The 24,775-nt window shown below is 39.3% G+C and overlaps 1 protein-coding gene across 3 annotated transcripts in view; it reads right to left on the bottom strand.

The window, feature by feature from the left end:
• Window positions 1-24,775, bottom strand: part of Cfap61 (cilia and flagella associated protein 61) — a 242,416-nt gene that overhangs the window by 189,984 nt on the left and 27,657 nt on the right. For all 3 annotated transcript variants that reach the window (XM_090351924.1, XM_090351925.1, XM_090351926.1), the window contains one exon: window positions 16,602-16,743. In XM_090351924.1, coding sequence (XP_090208050.1) covers window positions 16,602-16,743 — 142 coding nt within the window. The remainder of the gene's footprint in view (window positions 1-16,601; window positions 16,744-24,775) is intronic.

The raw sequence follows: 24,775 nt of genomic DNA on the forward strand, positions 1-24,775 counted from the left end.
CTTTCTGACAGCAGCATAGAATTCCATTGTGTATAAATACCACATCTTGTTGATCTACTCATCAACTGAGGGACATCTGGATTGGTTCCATATCTTTGCTATGGTAAATAGTGCTGCAATGAACATCGCTGTGCTAGTGGATTTAGTCTGACCTTGTTTCTGGACGAGTGGATAAATGCCAAGGAGTGGAATTGCTGGGTCATAGGGGAGCTCTATGTTTAGTCTTTTGAGGAACTGCCATACTGCTTTCCATAGTGGTTGAACAAGTTTGCACTCCCACCAGCAGTGTAGTAGTGATCCTTCCTGACCACATCCCCTCCAGCATCTGTTGTTATTAGTTTTCTTGATCTTGGCCATTCTAACTGGAGTGAGGTGGAATCTTAGAGTTGTTTTGATTTGCATTTCTTTTATGACCAGAGATGTTGAGCATTTCATTTCTTCATGTGTCTATAGGCCATTTTTGTTTCTTCTTCAGAGAAGACTCTCTTTAAGTCTTAGGCCCATCTTTTAATGGGATGGTTGTTTCTTTGGAGATTAGTTTTGGGGTGATTCAATTTTTTGAGCTGTTGATATATTTTAGATATGAGGCCTTTATTCGTTGTGTGGTTGGTGAAGATCTTCTCCCACTCTGTAGGCTTCCTAATTAATTTACTAGCTATGTCCTTTGCCATACAAAAGCTCTGCAGTTTAATGCAGTCGCACTTATCTAGCCTTTCTCTGATTTGTTGTGATTTCTTATTAAGAAAGTTTCGACCTGTGCCAAGGAGGCCTAGTGTATCTCCTATTCCTTCTTGTAAAGTTTTCAGTGTGTCAGCTTTTACCTCCAGGTCTTTGATCCATTTGGAGTTAATTCTAGTGCAGGGTGACAAAGAAGGATCCAACTTTAGTTGTCTGCAGGTGCTTATCCAGTTCTGCCAGCACCACTTGTTGAAGAGATTGTCTTTTTTCCATTCATTTTTATGGCTCCCTTGTCAAAGGTTAGGTGGCCATAGGTCTGTGGTTTAATATCTGGGTCCTCAGTTCTATTCCATTGGTCTTCAGGCCTGTTCTTGTGCCAGTAGGCTGTGTATGACAAACCCACAGCTAGTCTTATACTTAATGGCGAAAAGCTAAAGCCATTACCTCTAAAATCAGGAACGAGACAAGGATACCCACTCTCTCCACTCCTCTTCAACATAGTATTAGAATTCCTAGCCAGTGAAATAAGGTAAGAAGCAAGCATAAAGGGTATCCAAGTAGGCAAAGAGGAAGTAAAACTATCCCTTTTTGCAGATGACATGATTCTGTATTTAAAGAATCCTATAGACTCCACTCCCAAGCTCCTTGAGCTGATTCAAAACTTTGGAAGGGTAGCAGGGTATAAAATTAACCCTCAAAAATCAACCGCCTTCCTCTACGCCAACAGTGAGAAAAATGAGGCAACAATCAGAAAAGCAACTCCTTTTGCAATAGCTTCAAAGAAAATAAAGTACCTAGGAATTAACTAAGAATGTAAAGGACCTTTTTGATGAAAACTTTAAAACCCTAAAAAAGGAAATTAAAGCCGAAATGAGGAAATGGAAAAACCTCCCATGCTCCTGGATTGGAAGAATCAACATTGTGAAAATGACAATCTTGCCAAAGGCTATCTACAAATTCAATGCAATACCCATCAATATCCCAATGTCATTCTTTAAAGAAATAAAACAGGCAATCCAAAATTTCATATGGAATAATAAAAGACCCCGTATAGCAAAAACACTTCTTAGCAGAAAGAACAGCGCAGGAGAAATTTCAATACCAAACTTTAGACTCTATTACAGAGCTATAATCATCAAAACTATTTGAATCTTAAGCAGAAATGCAGAGAAACTTTTTTGAAACTTAAGCAGAGCCTCTGGAAAACGCAGTGGCTCACTTACCCCTCTCCTGTAGGAGTTTTCCTGTTTGGGAGAAGAAAATCTTCTTAGATAGCCTATAAGTCCAAGTGCAATTATTTCAAAGCACTGACTTCTCTGAGTTCCCCTGGAAAATCTCACAAGATTTATTCCTTTATCTTGTAAAAACAAGAGATTCAAAAAGCAAATTAGGGATGGTCCAACAAGGCAGATAAGGAGCAAACAGCATGTCTTATTCTTCTCAATCACTTGAGAAAACAGCTTCTTAGAGAAATGGATGACGAAAAGAATACATTTACAATTAATATTGGATAGACATTGACACAGACAGTTTCAGAAACTCTGGTTATGTAAGGAAGAGAAAACATATGTCAATGTTGAGTCTACAGTGACCCACAGCACAGCAGATCATCATGTTTTTGGCCATAAAGTTAAGCTTTAACAAATACGAAAAATAGAAATCATTCCCTACCTTTCAGGTCATATTTGAATGAAACAAGAGAAAATGCAGAAATGATTTAAACACTTAGAGAATGAATGATACACTTTTTGTTGTTGGTGGTGGTGGTGGTAGTCATGGGGCTTGAACTCAGGTTCTAGGTGTTGTACCTAAGCTCTTTGGTTAGTGCTCTTAGTTCTTTGAGCCACAGCTCCACTTCCATTTTTCTGGTGATTTCTCTGGAGATAAGAGTTTCATGGACTATCCTGTCAGAAATATCAAGATCCTCAGAGATCTCAGCTTACATGATACATCAGTGGGCCAATGGAAAAAAAATCAGAGGAAAATTTAAACATTTCTAGACTCAAATGAAAGTGAACTATAACATACCAGAATTGGTGGGACACAGCACTGAAAGCTCTAAGAGGTTAGTTTATAGTTATGAGTGCTTACATTTTAAAAAATCAGAAATTTCAAGTAAATAATAATATAACTCAAAGTCTTAGAAAAATAAGAACAAGTCAAGCTGAAAACTAATGGAAAGAAGCCGGATGTGATGGCTCACAACGATAATTCTAGCTACTCAGGAGGCTGAGATCTGAGGATCAAGGTTCAAAGCCAGCCCAGGCACAAAAGGACCTGAGATTCTTATCTCCAATTAACCTCTAGAAAAATGGGAAACGGGGCTTAGCTTAAGGGTAGGGTGGTAGCCTTGAGCTGAAGAGCTCAGGGACAGCGCCCAGGCCCAGAGTCCCAGCCCCATGACCGCCCCCACACACACACACACACACAAAAAAAGTTATGGAAAGAAACCAGAGAACACAGCTGAACTGATGTGCTATTATATAAATGATCAATAAAAATAAAACAGATACCATTGAAACACAGAAATCACTAGGGATTGCTTTGAAAACATATGAAAATCTAAATGAAATTGATAAATGTCTACACATATGTGGTCTGCCAAAATTAAACAAAGAGAATAGTTTGAAAAACCTAAACAGAGCAATCACAAGAGACTAATGCAGTAGTGAATTGTACTAACAAAGAAAATCCAGGACTAGACAGATTTACTGCTCAATTTTATAAGATCTAATGCTCTTCAAACTAATACATAAAATAGAAAGGGAAAGAATGCTTCCAAGCTCCTTTTATAAAGTCAGTATATCCACAATAGCAAAACCTGATGAGTGCACACCAAAAATAGAAAACCATAGACTAATGAATAAAAAAGTTCAATGTAACTTAGGAAGCAGAAATTGGAAGAACTATAGTTCAGGGGAAGTCTGGGCAAAAGGGTAGTGACCTCTTTACTCAACAAGTACCATAGGTGTAGCAGCACATGCTGGTAATCCCAGCTATACATAAGTAGGTAGAGTATGCTCTGAGGATGACCCAGAAAAAATATGTGAGACCTTATCTAAAAAACTAACTAAAGCCAAAAGGACTAGAAGTAAGTTGCCAATAGTAGAGTATTGCTTTAACAAGAACAAGGATTCTGAGTTCAAGGTCTAGTATGCCTTGTCCCCCCTCAAAAAACTCTCAACAAAATGCTTGTAAAATTAATTTAACAATATATTAAATAGGCCATACTTTGTTAGCATAGTTTCATTATAGTCATGCAAGGATTCAATATATGCAAATCAATAAAAATAATATATAATGCAAATAGAATCAAAGGCAAGAATCACATTATTATCATAACAGATGTAGGAAAAAACATTAAAATTAAACATCCCTTTATGGTTAAAGCCTTGAAAGAAATATGTAAGGAAAGATCATACCTTAAAGGTCAACTAGCTGAAACCCAACATCATACTGAATGGGGGAAAAAATCCTGAAAGCATTTCTTTTAAAGTCAGAAATTAGACAAAGAGGTCCATAATCATTGCTTTTATTCAATCTAGTGATTGAAATCTTAATTAGAGCAATAAGGCAAGAGGGATGGGGGAAAGATACACATAGGAAAGAAGTCAGATAACCCTATTTGTAAATGAAATAACTCTATACTTAAAGGATTCTAAGACTCTACTTTTTTGCCCCTGATGAACAAATTCAGAATATTAGCAGGATACAATACTAATTCTATTTTTTATATGCTACTAATGGGCCTCCTGGCAAAGAAATTAGGAAAATAATCCCAAACACAACCTCAAAAAGAATAAGATGCCTAGGGATAAACTTAACCAAGGAGGTGAAACATCTCTATAATGAAAACTATAAATAGGGGCCGGGAGTGTGGCCTAGTGGTTGAGTGCTTGCCTAGCAGGCACGAAGACCCAGTTTTGATTCCTCAGTACCACAAACATAGAAAAAGCCACAAGTAGCTAAGCGCAGTAGCTCACATCTGTAATCCTAGCTACTCAGGAGGCTGAGATATGAGGATCATGGTTCAAAGCCAGCCTAAGGACTAAAGTGGTGAGACTTTTATCTCCAATTAACCACCAGAAAACCAGAAGTAGCACTGTGGCTCAAGGGACAGGGAAGTAGCCTTGAACTGAAGACCTCAGGGAAAACACCCATACGAAGGCCCAGAGTTCAAGTCTCATGACGACAAAAAAAAAGCCAGGAGTGGTGCTGTGGCTCAAGTGGTAGAGCATTAGCCTTGAAAAAGCCCAATGACAGTGCGCAGGCACAGGACTGGCAGAAGAAAGACAGAGAAAGGCGGGGGGGAAGGAGGGAGAGAGGGAGGAGAGAGAAAAAGGGAGAGAGGGAGAGAGAGAGGGAGGAGAAAGACAGGGAAGGCGGAGGAGGAAGGGAGGGAGGGGAGAAGGAGGGAGGGAGGAAGGAAACTATAGAAAACTGAAGAAAGAAATTGAAGAAAATCCCGAAAGATAAGAAGACATTCCATTTCCATGATTTGGCAGAATATTATTAAAATGGCCATTACTGTATATTACTTTAGCAAGCTACATATTGAATTTGATTCTCATAAAAATTTCAATGGCATTCTTTAAATAACAAATTCAAATTTCTTCATAAATTATGTTCTCTTTATTCTTCTAATGAATTATCATCTAATCATTAAAAGCCTCTGGTCATCTATACAGTTTTACTTTTACTCTGAAGCTTTTCTGAAAGCATAGCAATCAGCTGTGAGCTATGGCATGTACAATACTTGTCCTCAACAAAAGTAAGTATCTCAAAAGCTCATAGATAACTACGTCAATTATTTGAAGGTTATTGGCTTCTGATAACATTGATTCAGTAACTTTGACATCACATTACTGAATTTTGCAAGGGATTTCAGAACTACAGAGAAGCTGAAGGTTCACAAAATCACTAAGCAATGATCAAGATGATAAACCTCAGATTACAAAGGACTAAATGAACTGATGAGAAATAATTATGGGTTTTGTTTAAATTATGATGTCTGCATTCAAGAAACTTGCTATGGGTTTCTCTTTAGCTATCTAAAAGTCAATATTAAAACAAAAACAAATGAAAACAGGCAACAAGAAAAAAGAACAAATTATAATGTAGCCACTACCTGATGAATGTAACTGCAAACCCTCTGTACATCACCCCAACAACAACTACAACAACAAAGAACAAACTGAAGAAGTGGAAAGAACAGAAGTCATAAGCGTAAAAGCAGGAGAGAGTTTAGCAGAACAAGAGGGATGAGCTTGTTCAAAGTGCACTAAACACAAACTATTGCAATGAGCATGTGTATGCTAATAAAAACAGACTACAAGGCTGTTTTGATTAGAGGAAACGTCAGGGACTGTTGCCAGAGAGAAGACAGCATGAGGGGTTCTCTTCCCAATTTCCATGTACCTCAAAGGCACTTATGATCCATAACAAAAAACGTTTTAGAGGCATCTCAAGGACAGGAGAATCTCACAAGGCAGAAGGTTAGCAAGGATTTATTTTAGCAGGAATGCAAAGGAGAAACATCTGCATCACACACAGGAGATGAGAATAAGGTAGAATCAAAATGGTGGTTCATGTTTCACTGCATCTATTCCATGGGCTCCATCTCAAATTCCACCTAGACATATATGATCACAGCTCTTGTTACTAAAAACTGGAGACAGTCTAAGGTGAGCTTATCAGTCATTACATGAAGACTTCACTTGCCAGGTATGCCCTTTTATTTTTTCTCTCTCCCTATGCGAGGTGTTTGCAGCTTCTTAACTTCTAAAGGGTAAAGCAGATACATATTTTATTCTTCTATGCCATACTGTTCTGGTGACTTTACTTCCTTTTTATGTTGTCTAAAAGGGAAGGTGACAGGAAGAAAGCCTGCTGTTCTGATTTTCCTGGTTTGCTCCCTGATTCTGGCCTGAGTATGGTCATTTTGATATTTTTATTATCCTTAATTTCCCTGTCCTCTCTTCTATCCGGCTTCAGAACCATTTGCCTGAAATAGACCACAGAGCAGCAATTACCAGAGGCTGAAACCAGCTCCAGCATAAAAAGATTGACTCACCAGACTACTAAAAGTAGTAGCTTAGGCAGCTAAGTGGGTATGATCAGGAAAGAGGAAAAGCTACAAGATACCATTCTAAAACACCAGGTGACCCATACCCTGAGCCAGTGACTAAGATAATGGGCCTATATCCTCCTTATGACACTCACTCCCCATATGGAAATCAGGGATGCTGTTCTACAACAACATCCTGACCTTGCACAGGCAGCTATTAAACTGGAGAGGACAAAAGAAGATCAAATGGGCAAGCATGTGTTTTCCCATGCCCCAGTAGTCACTGATCAGTCAGTAAGTCACCTGGAGAGGGCCATGAAGAGAGGGCCCCAGTTTCACACCACTGAGTAACCTCACTTTACTACATGAAAGCCCAATCCTTGACAGCTTCCCATGCAATTTGTCCAGCCAAAATGCTTACCTCACACCTGGAGCTGCACTCTTGCTTTGTTACTAAATCACTCTATGCCTCCTTGCTACACCTGGCCAGCACCCTAATCTTACACATCTTACCCAAGAAGTGAGGATAACTCCCAACACTCACAATCACCAGTAAATAGACCAAGAGCATCATTTACCCAAGGGGACTTCACCAACTACCTATCTATTCATCTATCCATTCAACAAATACCCGTCTATCCATCCATCCATCCATCCATCCATCCATCTTTTCATTTATCTATCTGTATAATACCGTTAAACCTAAATTCCAATACTTTGTTTTCTCCTTTTTAGGGTGCTGGAAATGGAACCCAGGTTCTCATGTATGTTAAACATACACTCTACCACTATGCTACATCCCCAGTCATGGTAATAATCTTCAAATCTTTCTACAGTAACAGATACTCATGAAGAAAAAAAAAATCCCAATCAATTTCATTCTTCATATAGACTCTTAAAAGACCTGAATCAATGAATAACTTTAAGGAAAAATGGGAAGGTTGTAAGATAGTTCCAAGGTGTCACTCCCAGTGTCCCACTGAGTGAGCTTATGTGTCTATTGAGGCCTGAGGACAATAGCCCAAGCAAAATACAACAGGGAGGAGGAGATTGAAATTTAGTAGCAAAATTATTGGCTTCATGTTAGGCATCAGGATTAATACATTTTCTTTTGTTGCCACATTCAAAGACTGAGATTTTTAGTAATTGCTTCCTTAGTTACTTTGCACAGATGAAATTTGATCCATGATATTTTAAGAGTTGTCAAAGAAAAAAAAATGCTTTGTAACAGACAGGAAGCAGTGACCCCATGCAATGGGTGCAGTCCATAGACAACCAATTTAATCAAGGGGGAATTCAGAGTACTCAGGGAAAGCAATTGATTTTTCAAGAGAAAAGTCAGCAGGATCAAGCAGCCAGTTGGGATGAAAATCCCTTGAATCACCCCTATCACTGTGTTTTCTAGCAACCAACTCCCGCCTGCATATAGTGTAATAGCCAAATTACTATAATTATCCTACAACACAAGTGGCATATCAACATTTTTTTAAACATGGAAAATTTTTTTGCATAATCTTTCATTATTATTGTTCAGCCTTCCATTTGGAGATGGAAAACAACAACAAACTGTGATCTACCCCCAAAAGAAAAAGGGTCACCAGAGAGAACAAATAAAAGGGTTATTTACATGTGAATATACTGAGATGTGTTTTACAGGCAAATACACTCTTGAAATTCATTAAAGGCCTTCTCCCCTGCTTCATAAATATGGGCAAAAGAGACATCGCCTACTGAGAAAATAATCCCAGCACATAATGATCATAACGAATATAAATAAAGCCACTTTTCTTTCAAAGACCTCCAGGCCCTATATCAGAATGCATTTGTATTTTCTACCCTGGTGAAATGAATCTGACCGACTACTAGGGGAGCAAGGCTGAGTCACATTACAGGTTGTTCCCAGTGCTGAAGAGGGGAATAGGAATGTTCATCTCAAGCATCTAGCACTTCATAAAATAATAGATTCTGAAGTGGTTGTCATCGTTTGTTGATGCTTTTGTTTTTGAAGACACTGGAAAGGGCTTAGAAACCAGCCTTGGAATGAAGATGGGAAATGGGCAGCAGGTTTTGTTCAACAACAACAACAACAACAATAATAATCACCCCAAAGTTGAGGGCAATAATAATAATAATAAATACCTCAAAAATTGAGGGCAATTTCTCTTAGCTGCAGCTCTGCGTTTCAGGTCTGGTTCATTTTCTTCCTAGTATAAGTCCAAGGGTTCTACTCTGAGAAACCTCTATGGTGCTGTCTGGACTATCAAATCTGAAGATAATAAATGATTCAACTTTGACACAGATCAAGTCTTATTCACTTACTTTTTCAACAATTCTCCCAAAGCATTAACACTCACATAGTTCTACTCTTGTCAACTTTGGTTTTCTATGGCTAAAACCATAGTTAAAGCTTTGGAAGAAGGACATTTTTCTGCCTTCATATGATAAAGGTTTCCCTAGATTAAGGAAAGATTGGGAGAAAATGAAGGTGGGTCAAAAAAAAGAAATGAGGGAGGGGGTTACACTGTTCAAAAAGAAATGTACTAATTACCTGATTTATTAACTGTAACCCCTCTGTATATCACTTTTATAATTAAAGGAAAAGGGTAGAGATCAATGGGAAAGGAAGTCTTGCCTAGAATGATGGAATCTGAGTTCAAACTCCAGCACCATAGCAAAACATTTTAGAAAGACAAAATCCAAACTGTAACAAATATATTACCCTATTAGGTTTTGTATGAATATTAAGGCAGAGTTTTCAGGTGAGGTAGGTAAATTTAAAGGATGCTAAAAGGAAAATAGAAAGAGAAGCTAAATCTTTTTTTTTTTGGTAGGTCATGGGGTTTGAACCTGGCCTGGGTGCTGTCCCTGAGCTTTTCAGCTCAAGGCTACCACCATACCCTTGAGCCAAACCTTACTTCCTGTTTTTTAGGGGTTAGTTGGAGATAAAGAGTCTCAGGTCCTTTTGTGCCAGGGCTGGCTTTGAACCTTGATCCTCAGATCTCAGCCGCCTGAGAAGCTAGGATTACAGGCATGAGCCACTGCACCCAACATGCTAAATCTCTGTTCATTTCTCCACATCTGACTTCAGAGACTCTGCAAAGAAATATAAATTGGACATTTCTATACATCAACTTCACAAAGAAATCCCATAGAGAAGTGTAAATATTCCTATTAGGGTACCAGACTTTAAAAAAAAAAAAGCACATGTTGAAGTGTCACTAACAAAATCAAGCCTGTACCTGTAGAGCAAGAGCTAACACCATGTCCTTCTGTTTGGCCTTCTCACTGTTTATCAGATAAGACTCCATCATCAGGAATCTCAGGTGGGACTTTTAAGAAGGAAGTCAAAGTAAATAAATGAGTAGTGTGAGGTCAATAAAACTCATATAGATCAGAATCTAAAAAATGTAGAGTGTGTGTGTGTGTGTGTGTGTGTGTGTGTGTGTGTGTGACTAAAGATAGGACAGAACTCTATCCTTTGAATGTGTACTTGTCTGGCTTTTCTGATAATTCTTCTTATAGCTCAAGTCTGAGTCATCCTCAAAAAAAAAAATTTCGTTTGGTTGGTTGTGGGGCTTGAACTCTGGACCTGGGCTTTGTCCCAGAGTTTTTTTTTATTTTATTATTTTTTTTTGTCAGTCCTGGGCTTGAGCTAAGGGCCTGAGCACTGTCCTTGGACTTTCTCAAGGCTAGAGCTCTACCACTTGAGCCTCAGCACCACTTCCGGCTTTTTTCTATGTATGTGGTACCGAGGAATCGAACCTGGGTCTTCATGCATGCTAGGCAAGCACTTTAACCACTAGGCCAAACTCCCGGCCCTGTCCCAGAGTTTTTAAGCTCAAGGCTAGCGCTCTACCACCTGAGCTATAGAGCCACTTCCTGTTTCTGGTAGTTAATCGGAATTAAGACTCTTATAGGGTTTCCTGCCAGGGCTTTGAACTACGATTCTCAGATCTCAGCCTCCTGAAGAAGCTAGGATTACAGATGTGAGCCATCGGTGCCCAGCTTTCATCAAACTTTTGTTGATGTAGTCAAAAGACCATTTTTTAGACTGAGTAGCAATCCCCACCTTTTCCCTGGGGGATATCCTCAGGATTCTACCAACCCAAATGACATTGCTGTTACCCTCATTTTTGACATAGCCTTATAGATTTATATCACAAAACCTCCCTACCCCCCAAAAAAGGCAGAGGGAGGAAATATTGAGATGTAGAGTCAAAATCATGATGAAAACAATGTTTTATGGCACTTGCTACCAAGTGGGCAAGATGAGCTAGAGTCCTAGAACTCAGCCTAGATTCCTGGGAAACAGAGATTAAAAAGGACTGAAGAGTGAGCAGAGTCTGAAACCAGATCAGAGAAACCCACTGAGTAAGAATTGGGAGATCAGACAACTGGGTTTACAGCATCTAGAGAAAGAAAGTAACTTCCAGAAGAATGTCAACTCAAGTGCAACCTCCTTAACACATACCACCACCCTAGCTGGGATCAGAGGAAGAAAGGAAGATATCATGTAGCCTCCAATAGTCTGACATGTGTCTCCTCCTTTCCCACTCTCCAAAGCTGAAGTCTAAACCCCCTGTATCAGAATGTGACTGGAGATAGAGGGTTTAAAATTGTGAAATCAGAACAAAATATAGCCATTTCAGGCTTAGATCTCATCTTGCTAAAAAGACACAATGACTGGAAATGTGTCCATGATCCCATCCCCTAAAACCTGTAAGACCCCTCTCCCATCCTCTATAGGCATCTCCCGTTCTCATGAGGAAGATTAATCTTATGTTACCTAAAACTAACCCAGACCCCACAGAAACGTAATTAACTCAGGAAGTTCCCAAACAAGCTGTGAACTAATAACTCCCCACAGCAGAACTCAGTAACAAAAGGCAAGAAACTAAATGGAGGAGCCCAATCAAGAAGAGGCATATGGGCAGCTCTCCCCTTTCTGCCACAGTTGCTGACCATTCCTCTTGCCCACCAAGACTACAAGCCAAAGTCAGGTAGAAAAAGATAGGGTAGTTCAAATGACTCCCCAGAAACTCGTTAGGATTTGAGTGGTCACTCACTGTGATATAACAAAGTTGTGCAATCCTATTGGCTCCTGTGTGTGGTCAACTAGCACCGTATGGTCAGTGTGTTATAAAAACCCTGGGAACAAAGGAGTCAGGGCTCTCAACTCTGACCCGCTGCATTGGTGATGGTTGCCAAGGCTTGAGCTTGTAATAAAAGACTTTCATGTGCTTTCATTGGATTTGGCTCCTTGATGGTCTTTGGGACCATCAAGGCATTACAAAATGAGGTCATAAAAGTCCTAATCTGATATGACCATTTTCCCCCCTATTTTTGGCTGTTACTATGGTTTGAACTCAAGCCTCACTTTGCTACGTAGGCTCTTTACTACATGAGCTACACGCCAACCACTTGACTGGTGTTCTTGTAAAAAGAGAAAATTTAGACAAGAGAAGGGTACAGGGGAAACCCCTGTGAGGACACGGGTAGAAGACGGATGTCTTGCAAGCTAAGAAGAGAGGCCTCAGTAGAGACCAATGCTGCCAACACTTGTTCTCACAGACACCTGCCCTCAGAACTGCGAGATAATAAAGTTATATTGTTTACACCTCTTTTAAGCAATAGAAAGACCACAGTTTCGGGGCAGGGAGTTTTGCCTAGTGGTACAAGTGCATGCATGGAGGCCTAGGTTCAATTCCTTGATACCACATACACAGAAAAAGCCAGAAGTGGTGTCATGGCACAAGCGGTTAGAACCCTAGCCTTGGGAAAGGCCAAGGACACTGCTCAGACTCTGAGTGCAAGCCCCAGGACTGGCAAAAAACAGAAAGAGAGAGAGAGAGAGAGAGAGAGAGAGAGAGAGAGAGAGAGAGAGAGAGAGAGAGGGAGGGAGGGAGGGAGGGAGGGAGGGAGGGAGGGAGGGAGGGAGGGAGGGAGGAAGGGAGGGAGGGAGGAAAGACCATGGTTTCATAAAATACAGCTATAGAATAATATACAATACACACTGTCCTGAGTTACATAGTGCAAATACATTAGCAAGAATACTGCCATGCTCTACAGATGAGTATTTCATTCATATTTGGAATTTATATTGAGAGAAGAATTTAGAAGGGACCCTGGAACATCAAGTAAAATCTTGGGAAGAGAGGTTAAAAAACCTGAGAGTACTTAACATTCTAAAAGGTTTGGGGGCCAGGAGCATGGCCTAGCGGTAGAGTGTCAGCCTAGCATGCATTAAGCCCTTGATTCAATTCCTCGGTACCACATACACAGAAAAAGCCCAAAGTGGTGCTACGGCTCAAAGGGGTAGAGCTCTATCCTTAAGAAAGCCCAAGGCCCTGAGCCTATGCCCCAGGACTGGCAAACAAAAAAGGTTTAGTTTAGTCATTGCTGCTTTCGTTTTGACCCATACAAAGTGGTCCCAACATTACCTACTCCATAAGTGAAGAAACTCAGAAAAGAAGCTAAGGTAAGGTCAATAAAAAGGAATAAAAAGGTGTTTCCTGATAGCCAGTATAATTTTTAAATGATTTTAAAGTCAACACTGCTGTTTCATATAGGGATGTTATAAAGAAAATTCTGAAAGGCCCTTTAATATATAATAAGCAACACTTCTGCATAGCCTGGTTACAAAGGGGCTTACACTAATTATCCTTTTGAAAGCCCACAATTCTGTTATATAAAATTAAATTTATCCCTGCCAAGGAGCACATCAAATTCTACAGGGATTTTCTAAGGTGGGCCCCGGGTGTGTAATGAGATTTACAAGTCTGAACCTTGCAGGAGTCTTTTAAAACAGTCATTTGTGTTGTCCAGAACACACCGGCCTACATGAGGAACAAAAGTTGCTTTATTTTTGCCTGTTTTTATTTTTATTTTTATTTTAACAAGTCAACGTGGTGATGCCAATACAGCTGTGGAAATGCAGGCTGTGCCCTATTTTGCCTTATGCATCATCAAGAAAATTGCCAGCTCAATTCTGATTCCAAAATCTTTATTGTGATGATGTAGCTAACAAAAGACACAGCTTGATTTGCAAACGCCACCCAGGGCCAGGGATTGGGCCAACTGGAAGAAAATGCTGTTTTGAGCCATTGTATTGTCACTGAAGGAGAATATTCATTAACTGCCAGCATATGGAACATCTTGATGTGGCTTAGTACATTTTCACAGACAGTATTTGAGGGATGGAGTTTTAGACTTCATTTGGTAGTCTCCCATATAAGAAGAAAGTATTTTTCTAGTACCTACTACTGTTTTATTACCCATTTTTTCTTGCCAATCCTGGGCCTTGAACTCAGTGTCTGGGCACTATCCTTGGGCTTTCTCAAGACTAGTATTCTAGCCACAGCACTACTTCTGGCTTTTTTCTGTGTCTGTGGTACTGAGGAATAGAGCCCAGGATTTTGTGCATGCTAGGCAAGCACTCTACCACCAGGCAACATTCCTGGCCCCTCTTTAACGCCTTCTTTTAACATTCCAGGAACTGTTTTTCTTTTTTTTAGACAGAACCCTACTAGGTAACCTGAGCTAACCTTGAATTTGCTATGAAGTGAAAGCTGACTTCAAGCTTACTCACCTACCACCTTAGTTTAGTGCCAGAATTACCAGTATGTACCACCATGCCTAACTTTAGTACTTTTTATTTCTAAACCAAATTATCTGCTAGATAATAATTGTTACTAATTTTTCCTGTATTTGGACAAAATTTGCCTCCTTAGACCAATTTCCTATAGTTTTAAATACAAGTTTTAAATTACAAATGTGTAATACATATGTGCTCTCTCTGCCTCTATGTATGTATATATAGTCTATAGATGCATATATGTACATGGATATGTGTGTACATACATGTACCCATCGATACATGTATATATTTACATATGTGTATGTACACATACTGTGTGTAAAGAAGGAGCTAAAATTTGACCTGAAGAATGTTAAATCTTGACATTCTGCTCTGAAGAGTGAGCAACTGCAACATTTCATAGCTGGTAGGAAAATATAGATCTTGAATCGAAGATATAAGAAGTAACTTATTTGGGAGATGATTCCAGGAATCACAAGGAAAGTGAAGAAGAGAACAACAGAGAAAGGAGGGAATGGACCAAGTGTGAATTGCCTCTTAGATGACCACATGAGTATCTGGGAGTTCTCTGACCTGAGGTGTGAGGGAGCTAGGGTTTCTCTATCTGTTTTGTATATGACAGCCTAGAGGAAGAAAAAGCAACTTCAAAAAAAATTAGAGGATCTACACTGTGCTTGTCATTGAGCTAAAGCACATCACAGGGATTATCTCCGTTTATACATGACAACATTGAGCTATAACAAGGCTCCATTTCAGTGCTACCTGCACAGAATTTAACTACTAGAAAATGACAGGGTCACTTCACAGTTCAGGACTGTGCTTCTTCAGAGCACATTTGAGGGCTTTATTAGGAAACAGTTATGACATCAAATTTCTGTTTTAGGAATGGTGGTATTATCTGTCTAAAAGAAACACACTGGGCATCTGTGGCTCATGCCTGTAATCCTAGCTATTCTGGAGGCTGCCATCTGAGGGTTGTGGTTCAAAGCCTGTCCGTGCAGAAGAGCCTATTATAAAAAGGCTCTTATCTACAATTAACCACCAAAGAGTTGAAGTGGGGCTATGGCTCAAGCACTGAACAAAAAGTTCAGGGACAGAGCCCAGGCTCTGAGTTCCTAGGACTGATACTCTCCACTGTTGCTTTACAAGGTCCCTATGATGAGTGTGTGTAGTCACATTACATCTATAACCCATACATTTGGTTTTCCCATCCAATGGATACGATCAGTTAAAGTGCAACTTTGCAATTGTCTAGAATGCCAAATATTTTGATATCAATCAACAGGCTCCCTTTCCTATTTATGAATCATCTTGCTGAAAGCTTACACACAGGAAAACTAAGTACAACACAAAATGTCCTGGTTTTACCTTGGAGAGATTCATGTGCTAAACATACATAAAATCACTAACAATGATGATCAACATTTATCAAGTTCTAAAATTGAGATATTGTGTAAGGCATTTCACTTGGCTTATCGCTGTGAAAATCCATGAGTCCTCTATGTGGCAAGTACTACTATTAATCCCCATACAGAGGAACTCAGGTTTAGGGAGGTGAATTATCATACCTATAGTGACTTGTCAGCTCATATCTATCTTGCACAAGTACACAACTGTGGATTTGGTAAGTCCTCAATAAACTTAAACCGTGAAGTCTGAGATTACCTCATTCATTTGGTGAAAATGTGATACAGACTTTATCTCACAAAGTTTACTTTATTCTTTCATACAGTAAGAAATTAGTTAATCCAGTTGAAAATGACTACACATAGTAGACCTGTCCTACATAAGGTTTTGTCAAAGACATAAACATAGTGATTGCTAGGATTAAATTTTGCAAGCCATATAGAACCTCAAAAAATTCTTTTTGTACTGCTAGAGATTGAACCCATATATAGCTACATCTCTAATCCCTAGAGTTCTTGATTTGAAAATGTATTATATGTGTGTATATTAATCTAAAAATGTTGCAATACTATTATTTCACCATAACACATACTTACTTTACCAATATACATTTGGAAGGCAAACATTCTAAAATTAGAAGTCCCTGGCTTTGATGTCACCATGTCTATACCTGTCCCTGAGGATGATATGTGCTCATGGACACATTGTAGCAGCATGTGATTAACCATGGGAATAACCCCTTCCATGGAAACGAAGAAGACACTCTGTTCAATCCATCGCTTGGCAAAAAGCACAGCTGTGTATACAACATGGGTTTATTTTCATGATGTGTTCCTGGGTTAGCCACTGTACCTTGACCTTTTGGTGGTTCCAGAATATCATCAGGATGTGGGACACAGAGTCCATGGAAAGGCCCCAAATCGAAGCATTCATGGAGCAATTTCATGTTCACACTTGAGCACACGCTCATGAACCCGACAGCTACACCTTCCACCTGGAACATTCAAAATATTCTGTTACTCTAGCAGACCTCAACTGACTTTTACTACAAAACTTTCATAAGCACATAGCATACTGGTGCACTTTGAATTGTGCTCCCAAGCAGCTCTAATGTCTGGCATAATGTATATTCAAATAACATGCTCTAGGAAATAGCCAACAAGTTACCACTTGTGGACATTCCAGAGATGGATAGTAACTTAAGGGAGTTGACAGAGAGCCCTTGAGGGGAAACTACTGAAACTTAACACTTGTGCCCTTCCTTCCAGAATCCCTCTGTCTATCCTCTGCCATCTGGTATCTTTTGTATTCCATCATAAGCCCAGGAGCCTCCTGTACACTATCTCCCTTCCATCAATGCCAGTTCGATTGGTCCCTAATTCAGGCAGAATGGGCATACTGACCAGCTCTTCATCAGGGAGAAATTCAATTTCTCTCAAATTCCTCTATTTATTGATTGGATAGTCTGATGGGAGGAGAGATGAGAAGAAGCTTGATGGGAAATGGCTGAGTGAAATAATGTGGTGTAAGGCCAGGCTGGTTCAGCATGTGTATGTTAACTCCAAATAAATCATTCCTCAGCATACTAACAGATACTGAATTAAAATGATTAGAAAAGTCCTCGCAAAGTTTAGTCTTTGATGAGGACTATACAACTTAAAAGTTTAAAAAAGTTGAGTAGCTGATGTAGACCTATTACTGACACCAAAATATAAGGTAACAAAAAATTTAGTTCTGCAGTATGACACTTTAGTAATTCTGTTCTTTTTTTCTGCAAGGAAAGTCTTTAAAATTTACAAACAGAGAGATAGTATAATTTTTAAATTCCACACAACTAATTTCTGTTGATTGTAAGTTGGTCTTAAGCAAGTTCTAAATTACAGATTAAAGTGTTCAATCTAAGTTTTTTAACAAAAAAAGCAGCATTTACTAATAAGTCCTGCCCCTCAACTATTCAGGTATCGTTTCTTCTGTTTTGTTTTCTTTTTTGGTGCCAGTACTGGGACTTAAACTCAGAGCCAAGATATTGTCCCTTAGTTTTTTCATTCAAGAATGGTAGTCTAACCATTTGAGTCATGGCTCCACTTCTGGATTTTGCTGGTTAATTGGAGATGAATCTCACAGAATTTCCTGCTTGGGATGGCTTTGTAGCGCAATCATCAGATCATGGCTTCCCAAGTAGCAAGGATTACAGACATGAGCCTCTGGCATCTAGCTCAGATATCACTTCTTTTTTTTGCCAGTCTTGGGGCTTGAACTCATGGTCTGGGCACTGTCCTTGGGCATTCTCAAGGACAGAGATCTACTACTTGAGCTTTTTCTGTGTATACGATACTGCGGATTTGAACTCAGGGCTTCGTGCATGCCAGGCAAACACTCTACGACCAGGCCAAACTCCCAGACCCAGATATTTCTTCTTGAGCTAGGCATTCTATTCCAAAAGTAGAAGAATTCAACAATTACCGGCACTCATTTCAAACAACACAGCATCCTTATATAAACACCCAAAGAAAATGGCCAATGCCTTAGCATCCTAAAGCAGATAATCAATCTGTGATATGCTTAATCTTTTAGATAACACAGGAAAAAAAATAGGTATGCAGGCCAGGAGTTTGGCCTAGTGGTTAAAGTGCTTGCCTAGCATGCACGAAGACCCGGGTTCGATTCCTTGGTACCACATATATAGAAAAAGCTGGAAGTGGTGCTGAGGCTCAAGTGGTAGAGCTCTAGCCTTGAGAAAGTCCAAGGACAGTGCTCATGCCCTGAGCTCAAGCCCACAACTGGCAAAAAAAAAAAAAAACAGGTATGCAACTTGGTTCTCCAATATGTCTTCCAGTTAAAAGCCATTTGTTCTTTCTCAAGGTCAGAGCTCTACCACTTGAGCCTCAGCACCACTTCAGGCTTTTTTCTATGTATATGGTACCGAAGAATCGAACCCGGGTCTTCATGCATGCTAGGCAAGCACTTTAACCACCAGGCCAAACTCCCGGCCCCAAGTCATTTGTTCTTAAGCACATCTGTTTTGAAAATAAATCTGAAATGCACTTTAACTTCTCCCAAAAATGGAATTCAAGAGAAATTCACATTTTCATTTTCTATGCATATTCCTTTTGTTATAGGACCTTCCAAATGATACTTGCAGTATAAAGACTGGATTTACACAGCTGTTTTATAAAGCCGTTGACACTTTAATAAAAGTCCAAAATAAACATTTTAATTTTTTTCCCAAATAACAAGTGATTGTTTGTCTTGTTTGCACTCGTGAACAAAGACTATGTATCTGCAGTTGTCTGGCTTCTCTGTAATTTTAGGCCCAAGACTCAGCAGACGCTGATTAACCAATCCATCTACCATATGTGCAGAAAGAGACGGCCAGCCTCATTCCCGGCAGGGAAAATTGGCATCCATCTTGGTTCACATGGAGATGTCCTTCTAATCTACAGCCATGCTGGCGCAACGAAACTTCCATGGCCTGAAATACCTTTTGCTGGCTTCACGGCGAGCTGCGTGTGCATGATAAGAATGTATTATTTATAAGACTGCTGTTAGTAATGAGCTATTACACTAATGGCTCATTGTGTTTGGAATTTGATTTCAAATGGCATGCATCACACATTCTGATGAAAATGAGAAAAACATGTTTTGCCATTACGAACAAAGATTTAGTGGTCTCCAATTCCACAACCTGTTATATTCCCATCACTCACCCGAGGTTGTAACAACTAACAAAAATTCAGAATTGAGAGACAACCACAGAGCAAGAACGTAAGAGAGAAGAGATTGCTCCGTGTTTAGGATTTTCTTCCAAATATCTGATCTGAGCAGCACTGTTCTTAAAATGAACTGGCAGGAGTAACCAAAAGCATCTTGGTTTATGCATGTGTTTTCTGGGGGAAAAATGCATTTATGGGCTTCCTTGCTTGCACAATGAAAAAGCATTGACTGAGTGCTGGCTCCTTCTACTTTCAGGTGACAGAGGTCCTTTCTATCATAGAGTGTCTTCAGTTATCTCAAACTAGAAGACAAAACTGAAGTTGTCATGTTGATCCTGATTATCAAGTGAAGATCCACTGCACGGTACCTACAGAAGACACAGATCATAGAAAAACTACACGTGCACCAGCCTTGGAGTCACAAACAAGTCCACTTATAAGTTCATGAGCATATGAACATTTATATTTCCATTCTAAAAGCCCAGTGATCACCCATCCATTTTGGGTGACATTACTCCACAATGAGGGCTTTGTCTTCTTTGTGACCACTGTTGGCTTTGATCCTTTCCTCCTGATGCCAAGCACATGGCTGACCTGGCAGGCTCGCCCTCGCCTGCAGGTCAGTGGTGCTTATTTGGACCCACTGCTGCCCAGGGCCTGTATGATGCCAAAGCAGACTTTCTGCCCATCTGTCTCTACGAGCCGCCTTTGGCCTCCAATTGCCCTCCATTGAAATCTCAGCTTGGAATAAACACCAGATGTCAAGGTAAGCTTGGGCTACAGTTATGACAAGGAACTTGCAGCACTATCATGGCTCAAAATGCATCAAAAGTGGCCAGCAAGACAAAGAAAGTTCTTGGAGCTAAAACGTCTTTAATTAGTCAACGGTTTTGCACATGGCTCAGGCATAGCTCTAAGGCATTAATTCCACATGCATGGTCTGCAACTGCCATGCACTGGTTTGGGAGGAGACAGACTTGATGCATCTTGTTTCATTAGCTCTGGTCAGTGTCTAAAAGTGTGTTGTGCTAGTAAATGTTCAATCTACATCGGGCAGGTGAGGACGAGGAGCCAAGATTTGTAGCCAATTTGTGCCATAAAAATACTGACATTGCAAATTTCAAGCTTCCAATACAACATCACTGAATATAGATCTAGGAAACATTTCTTTATAATATTATTACTTCTCTATGGAGATAGACTAACGAAAGTCTCTAGAACACACATAATAGCAAAATAATTGGAAGAAACAACCTTTAAGGATTTAATAACTTTAATGTAATTTATTATGCCATAGGTTTTTTTAGTAATTCTGCATTTAATAAGCATGCAAAGTCCTTGAGGATTTGTTTTTTCAGTTGTAGGGATTGAACTCTGGGCCTGGGCACTGTCCCTGAGCTCTTCAGCTCTACCATGTTGAGCCATAGCACCAGTTCCAGTTTTCTGGTGGTTTATTGGATATAAGAGTCTCACAGACTTGTGGGTTGGCTTTGAACCATGATCCTCAGATCTCAAACTCCTGAGTAGTTAGGATTACAAGTATAAGCTACCCGCATCTGACTTTCTTAAGGTTTTAACACCTACCTCTCTCAAGCGAGAACAAGCAAACTCTAATACACCTCTATATCAGAAACCCGTGAGGAAAATATGGAAGCAATGGGAAAATAGGACCAACATTGATATTAAATTCAAAAAGGATTCAGGCATGAGAAATGGCTTGACTTAGAGCTGGAAGTTTTACCTAGTGGTAGAGTGCTTGCCTACCATGCACGAAGACCTGGGTTTGATTAATTGGTGCCACTTACATAGAAAAGCCGGAAGTGATGCTGTGCCTCAAGTGGCAGAGCACTGGCCTTGAGGAAAGCCCAAGGACAGTGCTCAGGCCTTTAAGTCAGTTCCCATGACTGAAAATTTAAAAATGGCTTGGTTTATACTGGAGACAACCCCTCTACTCCATTCATAGGACGGACTTCTGGACTTTCATTTTAAGATTATTGAGATTTGAGGTCTCCTTTCCACAGAATCCCCAACCTCTGGTACTCAATGCAGCAAGGACACTGCAGGAGTCAGGCTAGATACCCACTGTTTCTTCAGAGACACCATTCCAAAGTGTTAGAACTGTGATTTTCAACTTATGGCTGTGATGTTTAAAAAACTCACTGTGTCTGAAAAAAGTATAACAGCAGGGAGAAAAAACAAGAGCAAAGAACTTATCAGGTTGCAGAGGAATGTCTGAATCTTTTATCCACAATTCATTCAGATTACTTCTTTGCATTGTTGTAACATATATTTTCTTTCTTTTTTTGTTAGTCCTGGGGCTTAAACTCAGGGCCTGAGCAGTGTCCTTGGGCTTTCTCAAGACTAGAGCTCTACCACTTGAGCCACAGCACCATTTCTGGCTTTTTCTATGTATGTGGTACCAAGGAATCGAACCCTGGTCTTGGCGCGTGCTAGGTAAGCACTCTACCACTAGGCCAAACTCCCTTGCCTAATTCTCTACCTTTTAACACTTTTTTCAATTAACTGGAACAAAAACCTTCTTTTAAAAATGAAAGTAAAGTTGAATGGATACAGAAAATGTGGTATATATACACAATGGAATTCTACATAGCCAACAGACAAAACAATGGCATTCGCAGGGAAATGGATGAACCTAGAGCAAATCATGTTGAGTGAGACAAGTCAAGACCAAAGGAACAAAAGGCGCATGGTATCCCTAATATGTGGCTATTAAATCCAAAGAGTCCAAGAGCGAGGACTCAATAACTGCATACCCAAAGCTATGGACATGGTAATGGAAATATAAACATAACTATATAGACATAAAAACCTATGACTCTATAGACATGTTTTATTTCTTAAATTAATATGTTTCTATGACATACAAACCCTTAGCCTAATTTTGATTAAGTTCTAAATACTAAGTCCCGGTGATTGTAAATAGAGATTCCCTCCTTGAACACTTGTCTGTTAAACTTGTCATTAAAATATGATGTAAAAATCAACATTAATAAATTCTTTAAAAAAAACAAAAAAGCCATTGAATAAAAGCACAAATGTCAAAAAAAATGAAAGTCAAATATCTAGTTGAAAACAAAAACTGTGGTCATTAAACAATGGGCTTCTATGAATGAGTGAATAATCAAGGCTCTTATTCATGTTAATTATTATGTGCAAAAGATAAAAAAATTCATGGAAGGAATTCTATGCTGCTGTCAGAAAGAATGGCATTGCCACATTTGTAAGGAAATGGAAAGACTTAAAAAAATTATATTAAGTGAACTAAGACAGACTCAAAAGGACATAAGCTCAATGGTTTCCCTCATTTGTCATAATCAGTAGAAACCTTGGGCTCTCCTAACAGAGATTTACAATAAAGCAAAACCTAGACATATAAGGCCATATAGTATGACATTAAATGAAAGGACCTCCAGGATATAGAAACAAAAGCCATATAATGAGTAATTGTTGTCCTTAATGTACTATGTTATCTCTCATCTCTTGCTGTCCCTTGGTTATCTCATATGGTTACAGTATTTTACCTTGTTATCTGATATATTGTATATATCAAACATGAGAAAGGGTATCAATGTTTGTGAAGTAATACACCTTCTATCTGGTGAATATAATGTAACCCTTCTATTAATTACAATAAAAATATATAAAAAAGTTCATTGAAAATAAGATTATCTTATTGTCAGAGGCAAAGTTTAGTCCAAGCTTATATGAGAAAGACTTTTGTGAAAAAAGATGGCCCGTATAATTCTTATCTGAGTTCATAAGTTAACTGCTTTCCTTTCTCCTTGTTGGTCTCAAAGACTATCAACTAAAAACACACCAGTGATCACTCTTCCAGTAACCAGGAGGTTTTACTTCTTCAGACAAAATTCTCTAGTGTGGCCCCTGGGGTAGTAACATCACCCTGGAACTGATGATGAATGCAGTTTCTCAGGCTTTCTCCTGCTAGAGCTACTACTAGGTCAGAAATGCCAATGTGGGGCCCAGTCATCTGAAGGAGTCTTAAGCAAGCATTGCTTTCAGACACTTTCCTCACATTGTCCATATACCTGAAAAAAAGAGATCTCATTTGCTACAGCCATACCCATTCTAATACTATACCCTAATGACTTTAAGCTGCCAGAGTCTTCAGTATTTTTAGTCAGACAATTTCTTCCAACTTCTAGCAGCCTCCACAAATATCCCTACTTCACCATTTTTAACTCCTAAGAATAATGAAGCTTACAAGACAGAATGCGATCATGTTATTTTATCCAAAGGTCTACTTTTAGCAAAACCATTGATACCTGCCTAGATATACCTCAGAATACTCAAGCTTAACTATGTGAATTGGGTCCAGTTATTGAATGCTGCTTGGTATTAATGAACAAAAGGAACCTCCGGGTAGCCAGAATTGTGTAAGGGGGGAAGATCCATCAGCAAGGTTGCTCAGGGTGGGTGGAAAATGATCACATGTCATGAGAATTCTGGAACTGCTCACACCAGTCACCTAGGGTCTTTGGTTGACTTTCTCACACTAAGGCTAGCTAGTTTGTCAGCTCTTTGCTCTGGGTCTCTTCATAAAGTGTGGACCTCTAGGTTACCAAACGAAAGGGTGTGGGTTTATCTTTTGGTAACTAAAGGCCCAGCCATTTGACTTTCAAAAGAAAAGTTAAGACACTCCAGCTGTTATATACACTTTCCTAATTTTATATTAGGTATTAATTCAGTAAAATTTAATCACATATAACCAGGATCAAATCATTTAAAAAAAGAGTCAAGAAATACAAATTGAGATACATTCAGCAAAACCACAGATGTGTAATTTTTTTTTCTAAAATACCATTGTTGTGACACTCTGGTTCAAACTGTTAAGAGCACTAGGCTTGAGCAAAAGAGTTCTGGGACAGCACCCAGGCCCTGAATTCAAACTCCACAACTGACAAAAAGATAATACCATTGTCATGAAAAAAGATAGACCAGTGAGTTGTTCTGATTAAAAGAGGCTAAAGAGACAGAACATACAAACACAATGATTGACCTAGACTTTATTTGCTATAAAGGACATTTTGGGGATTGCCATTAAAATCTGAACAGCCAGGCACCAATGGCTCACTCCAGTAATACTGGTTACTTAGGAGGCTAAGATCTGAGGATTTCAGTTTGAAGCCTGCCCAGGCAGGAAAAGTCAGTAAGATTAAAAGTGTATCTCCAATTAACCACAAAAAGTTATAAATAAAACTGTGGCTCGAGTGGTAGAATACTAGCCTTGGGCAAAAAAAGCTCAAGGGACAGCTCTCAGGTTCTGAGTTCAAG

The sequence above is a fragment of the Megascapheus bottae genome, chromosome 18 (assembly GCF_031878675.1).
Source record: "Megascapheus bottae isolate mThoBot1 chromosome 18, mThoBot2.hap1, whole genome shotgun sequence".
Classification (NCBI taxonomy): domain Eukaryota; kingdom Metazoa; phylum Chordata; class Mammalia; order Rodentia; family Geomyidae; genus Megascapheus; species Megascapheus bottae.